The following is a 25,243-nucleotide window of genomic DNA, read 5'->3' as shown; positions in this document are numbered from 1 at the left end:
AAGCAAAGAGATCACAAGGAAAATAGTTATTGAGATATAAGTGGCATGATTGTTCTTCATTGAAAGCAGAGTCTAGCAGCTGGACAGTGCCTGCCTGTAGAGCTGCACATACTGGAATTTGATTGACCTTGTTTGAGAGATGGCTACAAACCACATTTAAAGGTGTGTCAAAATCCTGTGTACGTGGTAGCATTATTCATAGTGCTCTCTGCCAAAAACATGCCACAAACTCTCAGTCAGGTTTTTAAAAGGGAAAAAGAAAAAACAACCCCCCTGCCAGGACTTTCCCTCCAAAGAGAAAATTAAACTCATTTACTGTTCATGAGCATAAAATTTAAAACTTAGACAATTGAGACATTTGTAACAGCTAGAAAAAAAAAGAACTCACGCTCTTTCAGAATTGATCCTGCAGAACACAAAGTGAGATTTAGTTTAGTCATGCTCCAGCCTTTTCACACTAAGTAATATGGATACATTTAGCGACATTACAGGCTGATCGTTTCAGTAAATTTGTAAAGCTTTGCATTATCTCTAACAACCTTTCAGCAGTGAAGACTGAGTTACCAGTCAACACAGAAAGGCAGTATACTGTTGCAGATCTAGAAATTTTGTAAAATATAAGTATTAAATTCAAGACACTAATTTTGAACAACTACAGAAAGTTAAACACTGGTTGTAAAATAAATATGCTAAACAAATTCCTGAATTTCCATAAAATTCAGATATTTTCATGCAGGTTTTTGATCCAAGATGAACAGTACAAAGAAATTAAAGAATTTGAATCACTTCTCTTAAGACGCTCCAAGAAAACCTTGGAGGGATCTCTGCTGCAGAGCTACACAGCTCCTGCAAAATAAAGATTTTCCCTCTCTGGCCTCACAAGGGAGGACTTGCCCTTCTCATTTCTGTCATGCCGTACACAGAGAGGCCACCTGTAGTTTCTCCAGGACCACTAGATATTCCTTCAAATGCTTCTCATTTCACAGTTGAGAAGATATAGCATCAAGGTCATAAAGCTTTGATGTCCTCATCAAAATCTACAGTGTGTCACAAGTGTATGCAAGGCCATTTATCAGAGTGTCTGACAACCATAGCAGAGCACTGAAAACGTACAATGCTGCAGTGGCTCTTGCAATTGATGAAGAGACTTTAAGCATAAATGTGCTACCCTGTGAAAGCTCTGCTAGTCCAGAAGGCTTCATATGAGCCTAGAAATCAGCAGCTACCAAGAAGATCTGGGTAATCTTAGCCTAAATATTAGGACATAGTAGAGGATGATAACCACTGTTAGGCAATATATTCTCTACAGTGCAAATTCATTCAGCACAAGCAATGCCAGTGGAAACCAAGTGAACTATGTCAATCCTTTAATTTAAAATGGGTAGTTCATGTTAAGAAAGAAAAAAAAAAATAAAGAAAATGTGAATTAAAGTAACAAATCCAGGTTTTACTTCTCTACTTTCTGGATACCGGCAGCAAACTATGACATGAACGACTGAAGGAGAAACTGAAAGGAAATACTGATTGGAAATACTGAGACTTTTTTGTGGTTTCCACCCCCTCCCCATTCTTCCTTAATTTAAAAACGTTTAATTTCAGCCCAGAATGTTTTTATTATTTCTATAGACTTTTCAAAGTCCCTCATGAAATTTTACTCCCTTAATTCATTTTTCCCTAAAGGCGGTATCTATTTTTAGGTCTGTTTTGCAGATAGGCAAAACTGAGTCACAGTAACAAATTTGCTTGTCACAGTCCCATAAAAACTGATGTTTAGGTCTGAGGTTACAGTCCACATCTTTCTCAGTCCTGTTCCTTTTTCTGTCTGACAACACAGCACTGCCTCACAAATTTGTCTGCATAATTGTAATCTAAAAGCATAATCTTTAGTTTTATTCAATAACTTCCCTTTATATTGGCTTTTACGTCATCTTCTATTTCAAGCGTACCGATGCAGTTGAACACTTTGTAATTAAGAAACATTCACCAACCATTAGTGTATGAAAAGTACAGCAAGGAAGATAATTTAAGCACACTTTGTTGTATAAGTGACTTAAATACAACAGTGAAAATTACAAGATGAAATGTCTAGAAATTTTCCTCTATAGACAACAGGTCTCCTCCTACAAGCCCCCATCTTGTACCATTTCATTTCTACTGTAAGTAAAATGTGCAATCAGTTCACATTTTCAGCTGCAATGTAAGTCCCTGCTGACCTGTTCCCCAAATGCTAACATGAACACTGATATCATAGTGTCATGCTATGAAGAAACGTCATTGAATGTATACATTTTAGTATATGTTCTCATTCTAACCATTAGTTCCAAAACCTGTGTCCATTCTAAGGGTCTACTACATAGGTCTTTCCACTACTAAATTATTCTATTCCATGAAGCAAAGCTCAAAAGTACAGATTTATCTCAGCAAACTCAACTCTAATGTAAGAATAGATTCCTCTCAGCAAATTCAACTCTAATGTAAGATCACAAAAAGGAAAAACGTACAACATTTAGACCAATTAATGCATTTGTAGTTCAGTAAGACTTGTGTAGTCTATCAGCTCTTCTAAGGAGTCTCCTGTCATAAAAGCTAGTCTACAGTACCCTTACCTACAACTGGGGGTACAGATTTATTTATTTACTTATTTATTTTTAAGTTTATTTATTTATTTTTACTAAAAATACAAATAAAACTTTTCTGGGAAAAAATCTGGAAAGTATACGTAAGCGATTAATTTTTTTTCATTCCATTTTTTTTTTCACATTTGTACCTCTATGCATCAATAGTGTTATTTCATTTCTTTACAATATTCATATGAGTTCTGCTTCTTTTAACTGGTGTCAGTATTTGATGTAGTCACTTAAACTTCAATAGGACTTGGCAATCACCAATACTCTTTGACGAATCTTTCCATAGCCTCTGTTTATTGAACCATAGAAACGGACTTCCTTACTTGAGTCTGTATTAGGATAATGAGCCAGAGAGCTGACCAGTCAGATTACCTTAAGCAGCAGCAAATGCAGTATCATCAATTACAGTAGCTGTAGAGTTCATTGTTCCAGCTCAAGAGAATATCAAGAATTGTTTTAGTTATTTAATTTCCCTTCTGATCTTAAAAAAAAAAAAACACAGTAAAAAAATAAATGAAATCCTCTTCAGTGAAATATAAAATATTTTCAGATGATTTTCATTACTGCTATCTAATTATTTACTTGACTTAAAATTCATATAACTCCTGAACAAAACAATCAAAAGAGAACTGCAGTTAAAAAGAGCAGCTATATCAATGTTGTGGGTTTCCTGACAGCACAGCAACAGGTCCTTGACAAACATGTCAAACATTTTGTGGAGTTCTGCTTCTGTTGAGATTCACTTCCATCCTTCCCCTTCCATCCTCTCTGCCTCCAGAAGAAGACATCTGTAAATTTGAGTGTTCTGAAGCAATAGAGGGGAGCCTTAGAACTTTGGAATGCTCCCAGGCTTCCCACTGAGGAAGCAGGAGTGAGGCTGACAGAAAAAAAAAAAAAAATAGAAATGTCAGATAGCCACTGTGGAGAAGTCTCGTGGCTACATATATGGTTTGGCTTCGAGTCTGCCCTGTGAGTGCTGACCCACAGCTGATGGTCATAGACTCTCACAAGGCAGTAAGAAAATACAAAGTCCAATGCAATAAACCTGATATCCCTGGCTCTGAGAAATTCACCTTGTGTTTTTCCCCTCAAGCTTAGATTTCAGTAATATGCTTTTCCTGCAGTCCTAAAGCAGTCTACCTAGTAGGACTATTATGAGCTTGACGAGTGTACATAATGGTATACTCCAAGACAAAGTGCTAAGCACTTCTGATGGATGTAGATTTCAGTATATCTGTGCCCTTCTTCTTCCTCAGTAAAATGGAGATATACATATTTCCTACTATTTCACATAAATGAAATGGAAATCATTATTATATCAGCGGGTGGTGACTCACTGGAACAGGTTGCCCAAGGAGGCTGTGGATGCCCCATCCCTGGAGGCATTCAAGGCAAGGCTCAGTGTGGCTCTGGGCAGGCTGGTCTAGTGGTTGGCAACTCTGGCCGTGGCACGGGGGCTGAAACTAGATGATCTTTGAGGTCCTTTTCAACCCAGGCCATTCTATGATTCTATGATATTAACAGACCAGGGAGAAGCTTTGAAACTCAGATGAGAGTAGCACATAAGTAGCTTAGCGAAAGCAAATTAACCCACCTTTAAGGTACGATGTAAAAGAAACATTGTCAACTTTAGTATTTTTAACCTACAATTCTCAATAAAACTAAAGACATGACTAATTTGAATATCACAGCCATATAAAATCTTGGCAAATGTCAAAAAGGAGCAGCCAGGTTTCAGTACAGAGAAGTCAGATTTCAATTCCACATTGCTTTCAGCTGCATATATTCACACAAGCATCATATTCACAGATGATCACGCTGGATGGTACAACACTCAACAGGCTGCAGCATTAATGAGGGGGAGGTCTGTTAATACCACCGGGATACAAATGACAGCATTCTCCAAGGGTGTAGAACATCCAAGTAGATGTGTGTTTGTGTTTTATATGACTGAGGCCTTATTCCACTGAATTTGTTAGAGGGTAGGCACATCACTGCCTTTCACAGTACCAGATTTACACACATTATCCACCATAAACCAATGGAAAACTAATCATCCCATCATCATATAAATTGATCTCTCTGACACAGCAAGGATGATGACATTAGACCTGTAAAATATTAGGTCTAAGGCCCAGAGGTATTAACTGTTGTTTAACCAAAAGGGAAATCTCTCGATGAAAGGCAGCATCGTACTATTATCCAACCTGCAACAAATATCTCATTTCCTACCATTCAACTCCTGGTACCAAAGAGTAAAACTTGCACTTTGCTTCCAGAGGTTCTTCATTAATTTCTATTGAAGACATGCATCAAAACTGATTATATGACTGTAATGATCAAGTCCTGCAAGGTGTTATGCCAGCACAGAGGATTAAATGCAGTGTCTGAATTCTACAGAGAAAGACAGAGGTTGAGAACAAAGTGTACTTAGTCAAGGACACTGGGCAAGACAAAGGAAGATGATGGTCAAGCAGGAATAGGTATTCTTGATGGCTGAGGAAGTATTGGTCCTTATAATTGCCCCACTCTTTAACTTCTAAGAAAACTCACATACGCTCAAGTAGTCACTTTTATCATCTCTGCTAAGAAACACCTGAAAATCCTTTAACTGGTACTTTTCCATGGCATTTGAACCAAGGATTAGTAAGATTGTGTTGTCACCAATTACAATCTCACCCCAATCTCCAGTGTTTGCTACATCCTCAGCAGTCTCACATGTTTTGAAAGCATGTTTTCTTTAATCAAACACATTAAACCAGAATTATGTCAGGTCTCTCCTCTGTACATTTCTCTGCTCTGTACAATCAAGTTCTGCCCATAAGCACATATCCCTCCATTATCTCATTAAAGATGGTAACACGTAGCCTTCTTTGATTGCACCTGGAACATAGTCCCAAAATTATGATTTTCTTTTAATACTGTTCATTTTTCTTTATTAAAAGCAAATGTCACTGAGGCTCTTGAAATCTGCAAGGCTACAATGTAGGCCGCAGGAAACAACTGCATTCAGAATTTAATATACTTCAATGTGTTTGTTAATCAAATATTGATATTTGCTTAATGTTTCTTGACAACAAACTATTGGATCTCCCTTTATGTTTTTCTTGTTGACCTCAGCTATCAGCTTTTACATTCATAGAACAGAATATGAAACAAAGACTCAGCTTAGAGTTTCAGAGCTAAAATCTTGCAAAGCACTTTTTCATCCCCCTACAGAAAATGCATCAGCTGTTTCAAAAATTTTTAATCATGATGATCTCACACACTGAGCTTCTGTTTAAATAAAACCCACCCATTTGCCATGAAGCTAAAAGCAGAGGAGGAGAGTACTGAACTACGAGGTAGAGAGTTAATGCCTGGATGTCCTCACTGTGCCAATGCTGCCGGCAAAGCTCTAGTACAAATCAAATGCCTTATTGGAGGACATTTTTGGCAGCCTAAAAAGCAGCAGTCAACTCAGGTGTGTTTCTAAACCTCAGTTATAAATCCATTCTCATGCACTGTAAACTATCATTTGTTATTTTTAACCCTTGGGCTCCCACATCTTGTTTTCGTTTTGTCAAACCAAAGGAATGTGAGAGATGTCTATTAGACTCCTTCACTCAGCCTGAGGGTTAATTACTCAGTTTGGTAGACATTTGAAAATATTATGTTACCTCTAACGGCAAAATTGATAGAAACTTGTTTCAGGCTCACTTTCTGTCATTGTGGCAGATTAAATTAACTAATCATAAATTATGCTGGCTAAAGTACATCTGTTACTCACTAAACCTGCAGATGGAAGGAAAGGATTTTTTTTCTCAATACAAACTAAGTGCCACAGAGTGAATTAAAGACTTTTTCAAACCAACAAATGTACAATCAAGCGGCAAAAAATTGAAGTTATCCCAAAGATAGCAGTGGCAGATTCTAAAAAATAGGACAGCACTCCAACACCAATCTTGCAACTGCTACAGGAAGTACTCGGCACTGCAGTACCTCAGAGGCTGATCCACACATCATGGACAGAAGGCACATTAAAGACCAGAAAGTGCTCACATTTTTGTTACATGCATTGGAATACCAGTATGACATAAGACGTGCATTTTTGCAACCTCGGTTTCCAATGTCATCTTGTGTTTTCTGTTAAAAGCAACTGAATGTCCCATTTCAGTGTGCTTCCAAGATATGGATGGGTACATAAACGAATGAGGCAGAAGCCAATATAGATTTTATAGTGATCCTCCTATAATACTCAGAGTTGAGCAATGTGAATGTGACATCTTCTACCACACCAGTATGACTGAATTCCTGAATAGGACTTGGACAGCTGAAGTAAGAGATTTGTGGGAATAAGGGATGGAAAACAGTCATTCACAATCTCCTCTATGCAGTATAAAGCACTGAGTACCCATCTGCAATTACAGAACCTATCCCGATGGTAGACTAGCTCAATCACTTTAAGTAAGGACTGTCTTTCTTTTTTTTTTTTTTTTCCATGCAAAATAAGGTAAAAATGAAACAAGTGTGTCTAAACGATCCTTCCAATGACTATGTTCAGAAGGAAGGTAAATACAAAACTGACAAATCTATTGTGTTCTTTCACGTGCTACAGAGCCTCACAAATATTTGGGGGCATCTGAATAGGCCAAACTTAAAACAAAAACTCCTGACATATTATAAAGTCTTCTGGAAAATTGCTATACCCCGAGTTCAAATGTTCCCAGATTCTCACTCTATCAACCCCGTGAAGCAGGTGACATTTTTTCCCTCTTCATGTTCTCTGAACAACCTTTCCCAATCCACCTTCCATGCATGATGCAATGAAAAGTCATCCAGAATGAAATACAGCCACACCAGGGTTTAGAGGGAAGCAGCAAGGAAGGGAATTGTGTCCCCACAAACATCAGCAAGGCAATAATGAGGCTTGGTCCCGCAATGAAAAAATTCTAAAAACTTTCTCTGAAAATAAAAGAAAGCTTAGATCACCATTAGTCACTGGATAACCTATTTTAAGCCCATCAGAGCCAGTGTGCTGTTCTCATGTTGCTAATTAAAAATGATAGATTCATCAATTAATCTCTCTTCCTGTCCCTTAGTCTTGCTATGAGATTTTTCATGGGGACAAATGGTAGTTAGGTGCCCACAAGTATTGTTTCAGCCCTGAAAACTTGTGTCTTTGTCAACATGAACCCAACCGTGTCTCTTCAGACTACGAAATAACAAAAAGAAAACCACAGGAAGCCTTGGCACTCTGAAAAAACACAACAGATTTATAAACTGGGAATAATTGTAGCCTCTCTACAATAAACATTGCTACATAAATCCTTCCTGGATTCCAATCTGAACTTCCCTGTTGATAGATGAATAAGCCTCTGTTAAATTTGTCAGAGAGATATGTCCTAAGCTTAGGCTCTTGATTGAAACTCAATTGCAATACTTACTGCAGAGCAGTAAGGAACACCCCACTATTTAGGAATGGAGCAATGAAAGCAATCTATTTTTATTCACATTGCAATAGAGACAAAGACAAAGACTCTGCTATTAGCTAAGCAAAGTTCCAGTGACACGAAGCAAGCCAACAAAATGGGTTATCTTTTTCTCTTTCAATATATGTATCATTGGGCAGTGAAATAGAATTGGGGTGTACAAGGTCAACAAGCCAGCATCACGTTCTGAAGACAGCGATAAAATTATCTCACAGTTCTTAAGTCTGACCTGTTCCAGTGAAAAGCTGCCAAACATAATTATGTCATTCTGAACCTCTCTCTCGAACTGTTCGATATATGAAGGAATCGCTTCATCTCCAAGCTCCCTGTGAAGGTCACGCGTCTTACTGAAGCTGACAGGCATCACGGAGTCTGAAAAATCTTCACCGGTGACAGGGACTGCTTGAAACAAAAGTGGTGGAATCTCTTAGCAAATGAGATTTCATATGTTCATTAGTACTTCTTGCTTACAATGCTTGGTCTACCAAAATACAAAGACAACTATTCATACCACAGAATTGAAAGAAATAAGTAAATATAAAACAGGTGGCAGATTCCAAGCACCATTACCTGGAAAACTGTCCTTAAGAGCAAAGTCAGCATACAGGAACAGGTTGTTCCTTAAGAAGGTCCAAATGGATATTCTGGAAGTCCACAGTCACTTCACTCCCCCATAAACAGAAATTTTGATTTGGAATGACTTTGGTTTTCATTCCTGGGGGAGATTAGGAATAACTGCAATTGGAAGGGAGGCTTAGGCGGAGCCACACAGAGCATTTCATCTTCCTCCCACTCACCCTGAAGGATCAGATTCCTCCCCCAGGTGTGTTCACACAGCTCCCACCTAATTAATTGGGTTCGGTTCTGCTGTCACCCACATCATTCCATTGATTTCACTGCCATGACGTATGCAGAACCAAAGGGTAAGTGCTGTATGTACATAAAAAAATAAATCTCATTCAGAAAGCTGACATTACAGATAAAGTTTCCTTTTTTCACTCCAATTCAACTTGTTACTTAAAAACACATTTTCTCATTGATATCTGCTGCAGTACAAACATTAGTTGGGCTCATAGATAATAAAGACAATTATTTTTGCTCATTTCTCCATATCAGGATCACTAAGATATGACAGATATCAGGTTGCCCACATCTGACTTCATATTTCTGTGTATAAGTGCATGTTTTTATAGTTCTTCTTGCCTTTCTCTACAACAAAATGACATGTTTAGTTATTTGCCTTCCTTTTTCCCTATCCTAAGACATGAAAGCAGTTAAAAGACTTATTTCTCCCTCTGCTTTGATGTCCCCCATTTTTTAATGAAGACCAGAAAAGGAAAGATAAAACTCACTACTCATGCACTACTCATTGTTTAATGACTTTAATTGTTGAGCCTTCTGAGCACTTAAATCACCTCAGTGCCACCAACACACAGGAAGTAGCTTTTCTTTTATTTAATTACAACAGGACACAAATTCAAAATCATATTGGGGGAAGTGTACAGTAGATATAAACAACCCAAACCATTACCTTAGGGTACACAGAATCTCTTCATGTAGCATCTTATAAGCCTAATGAAAAGTGATTTGACCTACAACTATTAACTGCAAAAACAAAATGATGTTTACATTTAAATTTACTGTAACATTAAGGGTTTGGCTAGCACAGAAGAAAATCCAGGATGCACTGGAAATGAAAACACTGCCAACAGCAGAGGATGCAGTATTGCGTATTCCATACTGTGTTGACACAACGGGACATATGCTCAGCTGGTATAAATCAGTTGCCTTACTGCTTTCACAGGAGAAGTGCAAGTTTACATCCTGGGAGGACAATACAGTCCCATTTCAGATCTGCTGGGTATAGATGGAGAGTCTTTATATAGCAAAAAAAAAAAAAAAAAGGGAAGAAAAGCATTCAGTCTGCAAAGGCAACCATGCAGCAATTCATCAACATAGCCTTCGTCTTTTGGTGTTTATCATTGTGAGGAATTGTATCAAGTGGACTTAGTTTTGGTGGAAGACACTGAGCTCATTACTGACTGTTTTGGGGAAAAGGACCTAAAGAAGAGAGAGAACATTTTCTAAAGCCTTTCCAAGATAACTGCTAAAAATACAAACATAAATTATGGCTCGGATTCGAAAATTATTTGATGGAAAGATACATATGATTTAAGCATCTCTGGAAAAATTGAGCTGGAGACAAGGAGTCAGTGTCGTTGTTCACTTGGTAGCTCCTTCCACACTGCTTTACAACCTCATAAACTTGGTCACCAACACGTTACTCCAGATCTGAACTGACCCAACATTGTGCTGTTCGAGGCTCCAGCTGCTGCCTCTGTGCAAAGCTTGACCAAAAGAAAATCTCCACCTCCTTGCTGACCGAATTAGCCACTGTTAATGTTACTGATTTATATCCACAGGAGGAAATGACTGAAAATTTGAAATGAAGTTCATTGATAAGTTGATAAACTAATTAAAAACTGGATTCTTTGAGATGTTAGCATCTGTGTCAAACTTCTCATTGCCTTGGCTGTATTTAACAGCGCAAGTCATACCTTCAATAGAATGCAAATAGTTTCTTCTCTTTCACTAAGGCTTTATTTGTAGATGCTATGATGTAATTCAAACAATCCATCCAGTATTAGCTTGGCTGCTTTTAACTTCATTTACTCCTGCATTTGTCCATTGGATAGCAATGGTTTGCATTCTGAGTTGGGACTTTTAAAGGACAGGTTCATCAGCTTACTATACCTCAATGCAAGTTTGAACCCATAAAGCACCTATGAACTGCACAAGGAAAATGCATTTTGGCTGCTTGGTTCCGGAACACTATTTAATAAAAAAAAAAAAACATACCAAAGGCTCATTTATCAAACAGCTAAGCTCCTGCAAAACATTTTGCTTTGATTTTTCTGTTGTTTTCAAAGAAAAATGTAATAAAAATAGAAAATTTCCTATTCTATGGCACCTGGCATCATTTAGACACGCATGAATCACCATTTTATATTGTTTTATAGATTTTATTCCTACGTAAAAAATGTACAGTCTACATCTTCTCTAAAAAGCAGACAACCAACATTTTACATTGATTATTATATGATTTAACACGTACCACAAGAGTGACCAACAGATTACTCAGTGACAAAATGCTTTAAATATGCAATGATATAAGTTCTGAGAACCATGTTCTTTCTTTTCCTTTGGGGATCATCTATTAATTAGGACTGTATGACTACGTGATTTTTCAGTTCAGTGGTCAAATGGAAAAAAAGAAGCCTTTCTATAAGAGTGGAATCAAATGAAACCTAGTTTTCTACAATTTTTTAGATGTCTAATTAGGGTCAAATTCTCATATTAGCTTTTCTCTCAGTGGAGACTTGTCTGCTTTGCTCAGCTGCCCACTTTCATAAAACTGGTAGGGAACTCAGACCTGGGAGATTTGTCCTCTGTTAAAAAAAAAAAAAAAAAAAAAAGGTTTTGGAAGAGGAAAACAGGTTCAAAAATTTAAAGTGAGAATCAGACAAGCAGAAATAAATACAGCTCCATGCAAATGCACAGAGGTGAAGACTGCATGAGCCTCATTTCTTTAAGAAAATTCTGCTCTTTGGAGAGTTTTATTCACCAAAGCCATAAAAAACCTCAGTAATAAACTCAGGCAGGATAGAGTACAACGTTCAGCCACAGCATTATTTCTGATGCTTATATGGGTCTTTTTAAGAAACAGGAGTGCCAAGACAAGATGGCAGCAAGCTGCTGCGGCTTCCATATTCACTCTGTTCTTGCATAGGCACAGGGCTCTGGCATGGCCATGGAACATGAGACATTGCTGTTAGTCTATTTGTCTGCCCTTGAATTGAACCAGTGCACCAGCAGCGAGGTCAGAACTCCATGTGCACGATACCCATCCACACAGCAGCTCCAGAGAGAGATCATCATCCTCAAAGCACATCACATATGTTCAAATGGCTTTGGTCAAGGGTAAGGTGGTTGTCCAAGATCCTTCCAGAGGCAAATGCAAGGGAAGAATTGCTTCTAGGGTGTGATTAGTCTAACCGATTAAGAGGCACGTGTGTTAAATGAGCTGAACTGCTTTCCAGAGGAGCTTCTCTGACTCTCTCCCACGAATTCAGGGGGAATCACAGCAGCAAACTTTCAGAAAGCTAATAATGTGTTAAAGATTTAAGCTTAAGCTATGTGCATGAATATGCTGGTTGTACTTTATTTTGCTTACATTTAAAATAAGACAAAATGGGGTTCAAATATATTACTGATATGACTAATGCCAAATCAAAGGATTTTGCAACCCTAGGCAAATGAAAAGTTTGCCTCTTCTAGAATAAACTGACTCACAAACTAGTCAAGAAACAAGTTCCTGGATCTCCACTGCTGTAGGCAACAGCCTGTTCTATCCCTCTGACAAAGTAGGCTTTGGATATAACAGAAATATTACAGGAAGTACCATGCAGTACAAAGAATAGCCCACTTATTTATGGGCTTAAAAAAAGACATAGATTTCTAGCTTTAAGCATATAAGCAAGGACTTTTCCAGTCTTCATTCCTGTGGAATTTAGCAATAGTGAAGTAGCAGAAAGAAAGCACACCACCTAAGTTATGCTTAAAACCACATAAACGAGACTCAAAACAAAAGCATTTGGGGGAAGAGACCTCACAGTCTCACAGTGAAATCACTGTCCTTTTTTTCCTTCTGAGCTCAAAGGGATGAATTACCACTCTCCCCCTCTCATTCAGTCTCAAGAGAATATTGTCTTCCTTTATGCAAGTGATATTATATATATCTCTGTATATATATTTACCTTGGGAGTCTATTATCTTGCTTGCTTCATCTAAAAGCTTCATCAGTTTACCATACAGGATTTGCTCCTGAAATTTCACAGGATCTTTCAAAACAAACAAATAAACAACAACAAAACAACAGTGAGACACTGAATGTTTCTTTCTTTCTTTCAGCAGTATTTCAGAGAACGTTATTTCAAAGTATAAAGATAAATAAATTCAAAAGAAACACTTTGACATACAGATTATATTTTTGTAGTGCTAGCTTCATAGCAGAGCTGTCATTTTCTTCTGAGTTATGAAAGACATTTTACAATGAAAAATATATAATCACACATTTTTCAAAGGTGGTCAATATTATATCTTAGTCTGTACTGAAACTGGCTTTCTAATTCTGCTAATAGACTTGTTGAACTTATTATATATATTCAAATTGCCAGGTGAATTCTATGTTACTCATAATAAAAATCAAAGTACATTTCTTCTGTGATGGGGTTTTGGATCCTTATTAAAATTTTTACCTGACTGTCCATAATACTAACTCATTATCTAGCATCAGTAGATGTTACAAAGTACTATGAATTTTGATCTTGGGGCAGGTTTATCATTCAAATTCCCAATAACATCTGCAGATTTTTAAACAGAGCAAGGGTCCTGGACACACATCTTCCTTTTTTTCCTGGATGGAAAGAGAAGGCAATGGTATGTATCCCCTGTTAGTGTATGACCATCCTGAACCTGACTTCAGTTCTGCCTCATTTTTACTCTGTCTACTACATACAAATACAGCTCTACTTATTTAACATTTATTCTACAAGGAAAAAAAAAGGAAACTAGGCAAATAGCCTATTTATGAGTATGCATGATACTGAGTTACTGAGATGTCTGTTGCCAAATTGAGGGATGGACAGATTCATAGACAGACAAATTACAAATAACTGTGAAACTGACCTTATGACATTCATGTACTACATTTCACTGGCTCTGAGTTGATTATACTATAGATTTTAGGAGGATAACATAGAAAATCAGCATTTCCTAAATGACATCATTCCAGGAAAAAGAAAAAAAAAAAAAAAGAAGGAAAAAAAGAAAAGAAAAAGAAAAGGATATTATAGTCCCACTCAAATAATTAAGTATTTGGGGGCTTTAGTCATATTCTAGTGAAGTTCTGTTAAGTTACTGAAGAGCTGTTATTGTTTTTCTGTCTGATTCCACAGTAGATTGTACAAAAGAAAGCAATTCGAAATTCACCTACAATTGCAGTGCTTTATCTTCAACATGCAGACCAAAAGGCTCTACAAAAAACAGGACTTAGTAAGTTAGAAAAAGTAAGAGAAAAGAATGGAATTCTCCACAGTTTACTAGAGATGAAGAGGAGCAAAAAATTATTTATTTCCATAATGTTTGCATTCATGACATGCAGTTATGCATCACTAATCTCAAATAAATGCTCCCACATCCAACCTGCCACCTATTGATGTTTGGTCAATACAGCACTTTAACTGCTCTGCAAATGTCAACACAACCAGCTTTAGGCCAGTACTGTCACTGGTAGATCTGTAATAAGCAGGCCTTACCCTAGACTTTGAATGAGACTTTTGCCAAGGAAGAAAAAGGAAGAGCATCAAGGGTCAGCCATACGTGTGTCTCAAGTTTGGCAGAATACACTATTGTCGGGGCTTTCTTAGAGCTTCCATCCAGATTTAAAAAAAAATAAAAGAGGAATGTTTGTGATTACATGCATACAACTGTTCTTACATCGGCAAAAGAGTATTTTTTCCTGATAAAAGCTGTGCTACCTTGTATTCCTGGTGTCAGCACTCTATCGCACAGGCTTTTAGGTACATTCACAAGGATACAGAAATCTAATCCACTTTTCATTCTCTGGATACAAAGAAGACCATGATTCATGAATCCTATTCATAAAACAAACCAAGGCAGCATCGACAAAGAAAGTCTTTCACTTAAAACCTCTGAGCCAAAAGCTGACTTCTAAAGATCACTGCTATTCTACACGAGGGATAGGAAAATTACAGGTTTAGGTGCAATTTGCCCTTGATAAAACTAAAATCATCATCTTGTTTTCACCAGTGTACAGAAATCCAAGTTACTGATGTGCAATAGAGTGTGTTTTTTTCTCAGTCACACGTGGTTTCCTGGAAATTTAAATCTTAGTATCTACGCAAATAAAAATTTCCCATGAATTTCCAAAGCGACTTATTTTGAGACGCTGCAGTAGACAAATTTTCATACCTACGCAATTTATTTCCACATGTGACTACAACTGTCTGTCTAGAGATGTTCTGCAGTAGAAGCAAGCAAAAGGTTTGAAAAAACAAAGGGTTGGAGAGGTAGAAACTTAGAAATCAGTCTCACGAGCTTATCGGGTGGTTTGTGCTTAACTACAGGAGCTGCGCCAAAGCATTCAGATCACAGCCAAGCACTTCATTACCATGATGATGTTCTTACCTAAGCCCATGCAAATTCAGGCAGGCCCATTCCCACCCTTTTTTATCTAAAAGTGAAAGATAATTTCTTCTGTTCACAGGAAAAAAACAATACCTCCTGGTTAATCTCTCTCATACCTATGCATAACTTCTTTTCTCCCAGCACTGCAATCACACCCTCCCACTTCTTGCTATCACCCACAGACAACAAAGCTGAACATCTTGGCTGAACTAGGAAACAGAAAACCCAAAGAGGCCTCCTGTTATGCTGGGAACTCTGGACACTGGGGTTTCTCTTCTGCCAAGCAAACAGACATTCAACTTATTAACAAAATTGTTGTCGAACAAAGGCTTTGGGTTGCAAAACCTGCAGCTTGGTACTCACTTGTAGACTATGTTAATTAAAGAGAACATGGTGTAGACAGTTTTCTTAGAGTGTTTATTATTATTGCTATGGTGGGAGGGTAAATACAGCACTGCCTCACTTTTACCTGTCCATTAACTCACTGTCCTTGATCAAAGACTATGCATACTGCCTATCATGTTCAGAGCAGGTAAGCCTTATAAATTAAATTGTAAACCTCAATATTTAAATGGAACTGCATACGTGATCTTTGTCACCTCATTTTCATGAATGGAAAAGAATATTCTGACACCAAAATTACATACTTAATTCTGCCTCACCTTCTTCACTGACCTCCATCCCACACTGCCTTGGGTTTATTTCCTCATCCATCAGCAGGTCAAAGTAATTTCTGCTGTACTCATTTCCTGTGGAAAGCACACGAAGTAAGGGTCAGCGATTATTAGAAGCACATGAACCAAAATGTTAATTTTGAAATCGACACCAGCAAGCAAAGGGGCATTTTTTGCTACTTTATAAGCTTAATTTTTTTAACAAGTCTTCTAAGCCGACTAGTACTGCAATTATCATCTTGTGAAAGGTCAGAAAAGGTAATTCGGGAAACAAGTGCACTTTATGTTACTTTTACTTGAGAACTAATGAGAAAAATTCTCAAATTTAGATGATGGAATGATAAGAAAAAATAAAAAAATTCAACATCTCCAACATAAGCCAAATTATTCTTGAAACGCATTTTGCAAGTGAATTACCCATACTGCAGATGAATTTGTGTTTCACAGCTGACCCCTCCAATTTCAACAGTTTTAAATTTCACCACTGAGGTTTCAACGTCTGGTGCATCTTTAATACTGTAGTCAACCAGAGAAGTGTTTAATTACAGAGGAGATACTAGAAAACTGCCTCATTAATCTGAACAGCAATAATGTTTAGTTGGGCTAGGTAGCTAATCCAAGGTTTTGATGGGATAAAAACACTCATTTTAGCACTTTCCATTTCAACAGCTAGTTGTATCTGCTCTTTAGAAACTAATCAAGTTCACACACCAAAAAAAGTCATTTGTTAGACTTACCAAGGACCAACACAGCATCTAGCAGCCTGGAGGAGCTCTCAGTTCTATCAGCTAAAATAATTCTCTTTTTTTACACAAGAGGGAAAGGGATGAGCTTTCTCTCAAAATACATCTTTCCTTCAAGAAAATTGTTGCTCTATTAAAATCACGCTTACGTTCACTTTGTTTTCAAGAACAGTAAATTATGACTAAATAGAGAAAAAAAGGAGCATAATTAAGTCCATAACAAATTGTAAAATTCTTTGAACAGAGCTAATACATAAGAGCTAAATGTGCAAGGGAGTTAACTCATCCAAGATACACTGTAGTAGTCTGCAGTATATTTGTTTTAGGATCAGAAATAATCCAAACAGCAACTCCTTCTCAGAGACTAAATGAAACTTTGAAATGAAACTAGGTTTAATTTATATTTCTAGACTGGCACATTTTGACTGTCAGTCTCTGTTCCTTCAGTGTAGTAAGTACAAGAACTGAAAATTTGCTTTACCTTAAGGTCGCAATAAAGAAAAAATAAATGAGTTTCATTTTTGTTACTTTATCTGTCAACAACTACTAGACTGGTATGAATCTTGGCAGTATGTAATCAAAGTCTTATGTACTGCAATAACAGAGCCATTCTACCTTATTCACTGTAATTGTTTTTCTCTATCACAAAGCACCACGATGTTATATGAACACCCCTTCACATGTCGGTAAAATAATTCACCCATGTGCTAAAGAAGAAAATGATGATACATCTCTATTTGGTTACTTCATAGTCATAAATGTAAATAGCTGGAAAGTATGTGTTGTAAACATACAAGCAATACTCAGCTAGCACAGGGTTTCTGCATGGTCTTTATATCACAACAGATTCTACTGAATTTTAATACACTATATTCTTTATCCCTTGGGTTTGGGACTAAGCTCGGAGGAGCAGACTTTTGCAGAACTCTTCACGACAGAATAATTGGCATTTAGGAGGAAGTGTCATGTTTTATTTGAGTCTACAAGGCATGGAAACTATTATTCAAAAAAAGAGATACACGGACAAAACTATTAACGAGATTGGTTTTTGGTCCTTCTTAAAAAGCACAACCTTAACCCTTTTCTGTGGAGCATGAGGCATTTCACCCAGAGCTTTGGCTCAGACGTGACAACTGCAGACACAAAGTCATACAAAAATAAAAAGAACAAGGCTTGATTTCTCCAGAGCAGTGTTCAGTCTTTAAAATCCTTATAGCTGGAAAGACTGGTAAATACCAGAATCACCTCCTTATGATGACTTTAAAGAGAATGAGCTATTTTAATGTACAGGACACCACATAAAACAGAGAGGCTTTCTAAAGAGAAGAAACCTGCAAACCTCGGATGCCTGCTCTAATCTCATTTTACTTTTTTGTTTTCCTCCTAGCTCAACATACACTGAGTAGTGAACAACACAGCTTCAGGTAGTACCAGCAGCTTTGGACTCTGGACTGGCCCTCAGTTTTGTTGGGGGTAGGGAAGGTTACTTTAGATTTAAAATATAAAATTATCAATTTTCGTCAACATAACTTAGTGCCCAAGGCATTTTACTAATAACATTTTGTGAGCACGTGAGTGGATTACTAATCATTTCACGTTTGCTTTTGGAAATATTTGAAAGTGTATAACATGTAAATTAACAGTCCACTAAGGAATTCACATTGCTCTGCTTCATGGTATAAACACAGTAAAGCAAATGTTAATACAGAGCTTGCTTGCAGGTATTTTGAACAGCAGCAGACAGCTTGGTGCTTTCAAACAGCAAGTTATTTTGAATATCTGCTGCTGTGAAGAGCTAGCTGACTTTGGAAACATGTTCTATTTGCTTTGAACCAGAGGATCACTCAAACCCAATAACAGAGTTCGAAACTATTCGCTCCCTTCAAAACTGTGCTACTTAGTGTGGAAAACATAATGTATAACTCAGAATATCAGAACCAATGAGCAAAAACAAGAATTATCTATAAGTTCAAAAAAAAAAAAAAAAAAAAAAAAAAAGGAAGGAAGGGCGTTGGCACAATAGTGACCAGGTGGGAATTTATATAGTTTAATTAAATCAAGAGGAGTTGCTAATAAGATTAGCATAATCCTTGAACACAGCCCATGGGACTACATGTGCATTACTAGGACTGGATGAAACTCTAAGATGGCTTTTAAGGTAATATGTCTGCAGTCAATTATACAGTCCATGTCCTGAGAATACCACAGAAATGATGCAAGTAAGTTGCGTTTCTGAAAGATCTTCTACTCCACAAAGAAGTCAGACAGCCCATACCAATATCATATCATGGGTACAGCAAGAATTTTTGATGATAGGCAATTATTGCATTGTCCCCTATATTTTACTACTGATTTAAGTTTTCAGTTTAATGAAAGTTAAATAATAAAACCTCACTGGATGGGTTGAGCTTCTCTTGACCAGTGTAAAAATAAAGGAATTACTAATAACCAAGTGGCTGATTACTAACTGCTTGAATAGGCATTCATTTGTGTTTTTTTTTCAGAATGATGCTTAGAGACAAATGCAAAAATAGCTGCATAAGCAAACTTTTGTTATGAAATGGGATACACAGATCATGGTCTGAGCCAACTTCCCTTAGTAAGTAGGAGCCCTCCCATTTTAGGTAGCAGCATGGTCAGCAGGTATCCCTAACAATGACTTAATATTACACTACTGGAGTTGTTTATAACGCAACACGTGAAAGTCTTCTGAATAAGCCAGAGGAAAGACTGATTTTAGTCTGAGATGGCATTTTACCCAAAATGCTCCTGAAGCACAGCAGTGAAGCAATGCAGATATGGCCCTCTGGGAAGCCCAAATATAAGATTCTGTGTTTGTGTATTTCCTGGTTTCTTTATAGTAACATCCAACCACATGAACCAAAGCAGCATCCTGGAGGCAAACCTGAATCCTCTCTAAGAGAGGTGCCTATCTCAATTTGGCTTCGGATCGGGAGGGGAAAAGGAGAGATTTCAGACGAGACTTAAAAAAAAATGATCTAAAACTGGAAAATAATTTACGAAAGTTAGAAACTTTCAGAACAAACGCTTTAAGTTTTATTCCAAAATTGTGTTGCTAGATTTATACGCATCTAATGAAAATGTTAGAAAGAAAGCTTTCACTTTAAATAAGACAGCGATTTGGTGTGTAAACCACAAATTAACAGTAATTCTCTGTTCTTGTTTTGCCAGAAAATAATAGAAAATTATTACAAGTTAACCGGAAATTATATTTTAATTTGGATTTTTGGTTGTGGTTACTGAACCATAGTATCAGTTATGGCTGCCTCCACTGTGGCCATTACAAATGCCTTCACTGTAATACATATAAGCTGATCTACATTACATATAAAAGGTAAATGCCTTAAGTCAGATAAATTACTATTATTTTGGATTTAGATCTAAAATTGTTATCTATAGATGTAGATAAATATTATTCATACTGTTCTAGATACACATCTAGAATAAGACTGCTGGGAAGCATGAAGTCATTTCAGACTATCACCATATATATCAGGGAGTGGGCTGTTTTACATATAGAACTTCAAATTTTAATAAGCACTAGAAAGAATTAAATGAAAAAAAATAGGCTTTAATGGCATCTTCAAACTTAGAGCCATGCAGCAAGAGCCTGGACAGAAGATTATATCTTGAAAACACAGCTTGTTATATATTATCATCAACAAGTTTCTTTTTGATTTTTAAAGTTTAAAGGTATCATACGTCATTTTCCTTATCCTCAGCGGAGACCATAGATAATGAGCAAACCACATAACTGTGTCTGATGTTTATATTGCAAGTCTTGAATAAACTCACTTGTCAACTTTGACAAGATGCTGGTGAAGGGGCCACTCACAAGCCTGAGCAGCATGGCCCATGCTGTGCCTTGCCCAGCCCTTGGGAAACACCACACTCTTTGCACCCACTTTCCTTTCCCCCAGTCCACTCCTGGAAGACTCACCACATTTATTGTTATGCAGATGTACAGCATGGGATTAATTCCTTTTCCTGCAGGCAACAGAGGAGCTGTGCTAAGGAAAACCAGAGTGAGACCTGCTGCTTTCCTGGGGAAACGCTGCTGGCTGAAGACTTGAAGAAAGATTTACTGTTGTTGCAGGTCATTTAGGAACACTGTCAGATAACATGACACAGGTCAGTGGGGAAAATGGAGACTGAGTGCAACCAGGCTGGTGTGCTCAGCTGATCCTATGCAGTCATATCAAAGGAACTTGCTGGAACAGTAAGAAGCTTAGGGTTTCAGCAGCACTACCATGAAGGAAACAATTCCCAAATGCTATAAATTAGCCTTAAAAACATGTATCCAGTCACCTTCTGAAAGGGTATTTCCCAATTATAAAATGCATCCATTCTTCACAGTTCTTCTCCCCGTACCTTTCACAAATTCAATTTTAGCACATTACTTAGATGAGTGGTACGGTATCCCTTTTGTCGAAATTGCATGCAACGGAACACGTTTTGCACACTACATTACACCTAGTGCTGTTCTGCTGATTTCAATTGGATTACACATTGTGTAATTCAACGCAAAATTACTTCCAATGACAACCCTTTTTATTCCTATGCATACATGGTGATCCATCATGCCCTGCACACTGGGTTTGGCATTTCCATTTCGGGTCCCTGTTGAAATCAGAAAGCATGGAACCACAGACATACAACTTGAATTATTACATATAAACTTTCTTGTTGCTTAAGAAAAAAAAAGGTATGGTTTTGATTCACATTTCTAGCTCCATACTTTATGCAAATCTTTACATCCAATGCAAATGCCAAGTCACAGGCCCCATTTTCTTCACAGGCAGCATAAACATGAATTCCCAGCAGTTGCCTGTTTTTTTTTGTCTATGCTTACTGTCTCTCCAGTGGGTATCTAACAAGTCCATAGAATGAAACTAGACTGTTCAAAAAGCCTTAGTTCTCTCTTAGCAGACTGGTATTACTCATGCTCTTGCTGGTATTTTTATTATCAAGTTGACATCCCAGGTGGCTCCTTCCCAAAACCCTTTTTGTCTGCATACTGCAGATTGAAGTTTTTGTTCACTCACATGCCTGAACAGAAAAAGGCCTATTTTGCCCTGCCACAGCTGAACTACCTTCAGTAGTAACTCATCCCTTAGCAAAGGCTTCTCTCTACTTTGGCTTTTGATGAGGGGCAGAATTGCTATATTTCACAGTGGGATGTTCCCCACAGGATGCAGACAGCACCATGATAGTTAAGTCCAGCCCAACTCTGCAGCTAGGAGGTGGTACAGCAGGAGACTACATAGAGACACTAATTTGCTGCCAGAAGCAGTATAGCCATGTTAATACCATACCACACCATACCTATGCTAATTAGAATAGTTTTTGGTCTTCAGTTGAACAAGCTTTCTTTCCCTCTTTTTTCTTTTTAAACATTGTTAATCTCTGTGGGCAAATTTATTGGAGCATGATATGAGATGTTAACAGTGCCTATTGCAGATAAAGTGATAGAATTAATTAGGGCTTTTGATTTTAGGAGATAATCTAGTTCTGAAAAAGGATTTGTGTATTGGGGATGATAGAAAAAAATTAGCACTCCTCATCATCTTGAGACAATTCAACCTGAAACATCAACATTTAGGGTCAGACTGCCTCTAGCTTTTATACTTCTGTGCAGAGTACAGGAGAAGACAATTAGCCTTCCTTTTATCTTCCATGCAAAAGCCACAGACTATCACAGCCTCTGAAGAGGCCGGCTGCAAGGTGGATCGTGTAATGGTAGGATGCTTGGATAGCCCTGCGCCTGGATTCTGCAGCTTGCATGCGTAACTGGCATCCCAGAAAGAACACTGACTAATTTGTTCTGACATACATTCCCTCTGCATGCCTGGGCTAGAAATTTCACCTATCTTGTAGAAATGTGAACAGTGCCATCCCACAGAGCTCTTCGCAGGATTAGCTGGACCAGAGCCTTATAGTTCTGTGGCTGTGGTGAGCACCAAGCAGTACAAACAGCTATAAGCCACTAGCAAATTAACTATTCACAAAAGCTGAGGATCTGAATGCTGGAAAAGATTAACGTTTGCTTTGCAGGCCTATGATAAAACACTAAATACATAGCCCTTTGTTAAGGGATTTCTTGTGACATACATCATTCATCCAAGGTTGAGCAACTGCCTTCGTGTTCTGCCTTCAGCCAAAGAGGGCAGGCAGGTTCCTGGTGGTTTGGTGCTTCTGCCATGGCAGTTTGCCAGGCAGAGACTTCACCAAGCCCACCTGAACACGTGAAAATGCTCCCAAGTGTTGTGGATTTGAATACCGCTGGAAAAAAAAAGAAAAAAGCCAATGGGAACTCACTCTGATTTCAGGTGTACCTGAAATGTCCATCCTTTACTCCAGGTATGCGTAATGTGATCCTAAATATTTTTCTATTGTCTATTTATTGACTATTTGACCGACCTCCCACTGGGATGGCTAATGTGAAAATTTCTGGCAAATCCAATATTTGCTGAGGTGAAGAAAGGAGGAAGAATGGTTGGATGTAGTCACAAGTAATCTCTGAGTATTTTCAGGAACAAATAAATTGCACAAATTGCCAGATGACCTTAATTTCATGAGAAATATGGGAAAGAAACAAACATGCTGGTTAGGAATGATCAGCAAAAGGTCAGCATATCATGAAGAGAAAATAGGGTAGAACCCACTGTAACCATTTAGGTGCCTGATAATCAGTAAATCTGAGTAAATAGCCAGTTCCCTTGGGTCACTATAACATTTAACAGCAACACCAGGTCTCCATCCTATAAGAGTAGTAATGGAAAGCAGACAGCAGAAAGTTACACAACAGCTTATTCCTGAATAATTCTCTACTCATGATGATAACATTTGGAATATGGTCCATCACTGAAAATATGACTGTGTAAGGAATAAAATGACCTGACAGTTGGAAAAAAAAAAAAAAAAGGACTATCAGAGTCACAAGAGTATAGAATCATAGAATATCCTGAGCTGGAAGGGACCCATGAGGATCATCGAGTGCAACTCCTGGCTCTACACAAGACTAAATCCTCTGTGAAAAAATACTTGAACTTTTTAAACTGGAAATATTTCATCAGCTATTCAAGGCAAAACTCAGTTCACAAACTCATTTTCAGGTGATGTACTGTTATCTGAGGTAAGGGAATGGAAAAGTCAATATAGCTCTATCATACCTGTGAATTAAGGTGGTTAGGGGCCAGCTGCAAGCAAGCTGCAATGTGATGGGCTTCTGCACAGGCTATTTCATCCCTAAATAATCTGTATTTTGCACAGTGTGTCAAATTCCAGGAACAGACTTTGAGGCTGTCTTGAACACACAGCTGACTATACTCACTCCTTTCCAGTATTCGTAGCACAGAGGTGCATGAGAAGGCATCTCAAAAGTAGGTAAAGGTTTTTCTAGAGAATACTTCCCTCCAGCAGTCACAGAAGGAGGAACAGGCTGTGACACTACTGTAGGATGGAGGAAATGGTAGCACTCCTGTAGCTATTGTTTGCTGCCATTGTGGACACAGGTGACAGGTGGAAAGACAATGGAAAGGCAATGCCATCTCAGCACTGTGCCTCCAAGGGCATAGCATTAAATCCAGCCTGATATTTACATAGTGTTCTAAACCTGTAATCTGCTAAACAGTGCAATTAAATAATTATGCTTAAGGTTATAACTGCTTTTACATTGTGTAGTTTAACACCAAGCATTAGAGTTGACCAATGCTACTCCCTGTCAAGTAACCTAGACTCAGCCCAGGGTCCGAGAGCTAGAGGAGAACCTCGTGGTCATGGAGAGGATCATGAAATACGATCATTTACTATCACTATGATCATGCAGTACCATGCTTTTCTTTGTAGCTGGCTTTTACATTTCCTCTTTAATGAAGTATTATTACACTTGGGGGTGGGAGAAATTAGCTCAGGAGGTACCAGACGGTTTAGTTCAATTTTTCCCAGGTTTCTGGTCAGGCTTGAAGCTGTTGTTTTGTTAGCAGCCCGTGATAAGTTTGAACTGGCCCCTGTGACTGCCAAACAAGTCCTGAAAGAAGTTAGACTAAGAATAATTTAATGCAAGGTTGGACCAGATGATCTCTAGAGGCCTCTTCCAATCTAGACTTTTTTTTATGATGACATAAATGGATGGGGTTTTTTTTTGTTTTTGTTTTTTAACAACTGTGTGAATTAAAGGCAGAGTTATGTGAGTAAGTGATCTTCTGTTTACCTGGATGAGCAGAAGATTGCAAAGGAGAGTGAGTCTAGGGAAACAAAATATTTAACTCTCAGTAAGCCTTCCTTAACTTACAGTAAGCCTTCCCCTCCCACTAACAAAGCACTTTGTCAATCAAGGTGTTCCATTCCAGGCAAAATTAACAATTTCTGCTCTGTTTCAAAAAAAAGGGGGGGGGGGGGGGTTGGTGTTATATTTTGTCTAGTTGGTTGTTGGCTTT

At 37.8% G+C, this 25,243-nt stretch overlaps 1 protein-coding gene across 1 annotated transcript in view; it reads right to left on the bottom strand.

The window, feature by feature from the left end:
- The window catches only part of OFCC1 (orofacial cleft 1 candidate 1), a 178,537-nt gene that overhangs the window by 128,773 nt on the left and 24,521 nt on the right, over positions 1-25,243 (bottom strand). The window contains exons 6-8 of the mRNA XM_015275986.4: positions 16,030-16,116; positions 12,916-12,999; positions 8,328-8,497 (exon numbers count right to left, since the gene is read on the bottom strand). Of these exons, the coding sequence (XP_015131472.3) occupies positions 8,328-8,497; positions 12,916-12,999; positions 16,030-16,116 (341 nt within the window). The remainder of the gene's footprint in view (positions 1-8,327; positions 8,498-12,915; positions 13,000-16,029; positions 16,117-25,243) is intronic.

The sequence above is a fragment of the Gallus gallus genome, chromosome 2, assembly GCF_016699485.2.
Source record: "Gallus gallus isolate bGalGal1 chromosome 2, bGalGal1.mat.broiler.GRCg7b, whole genome shotgun sequence".
Classification (NCBI taxonomy): Eukaryota; Metazoa; Chordata; class Aves; order Galliformes; family Phasianidae; genus Gallus; species Gallus gallus.
This window is presented reverse-complemented; position numbering and strand designations above follow the sequence as displayed.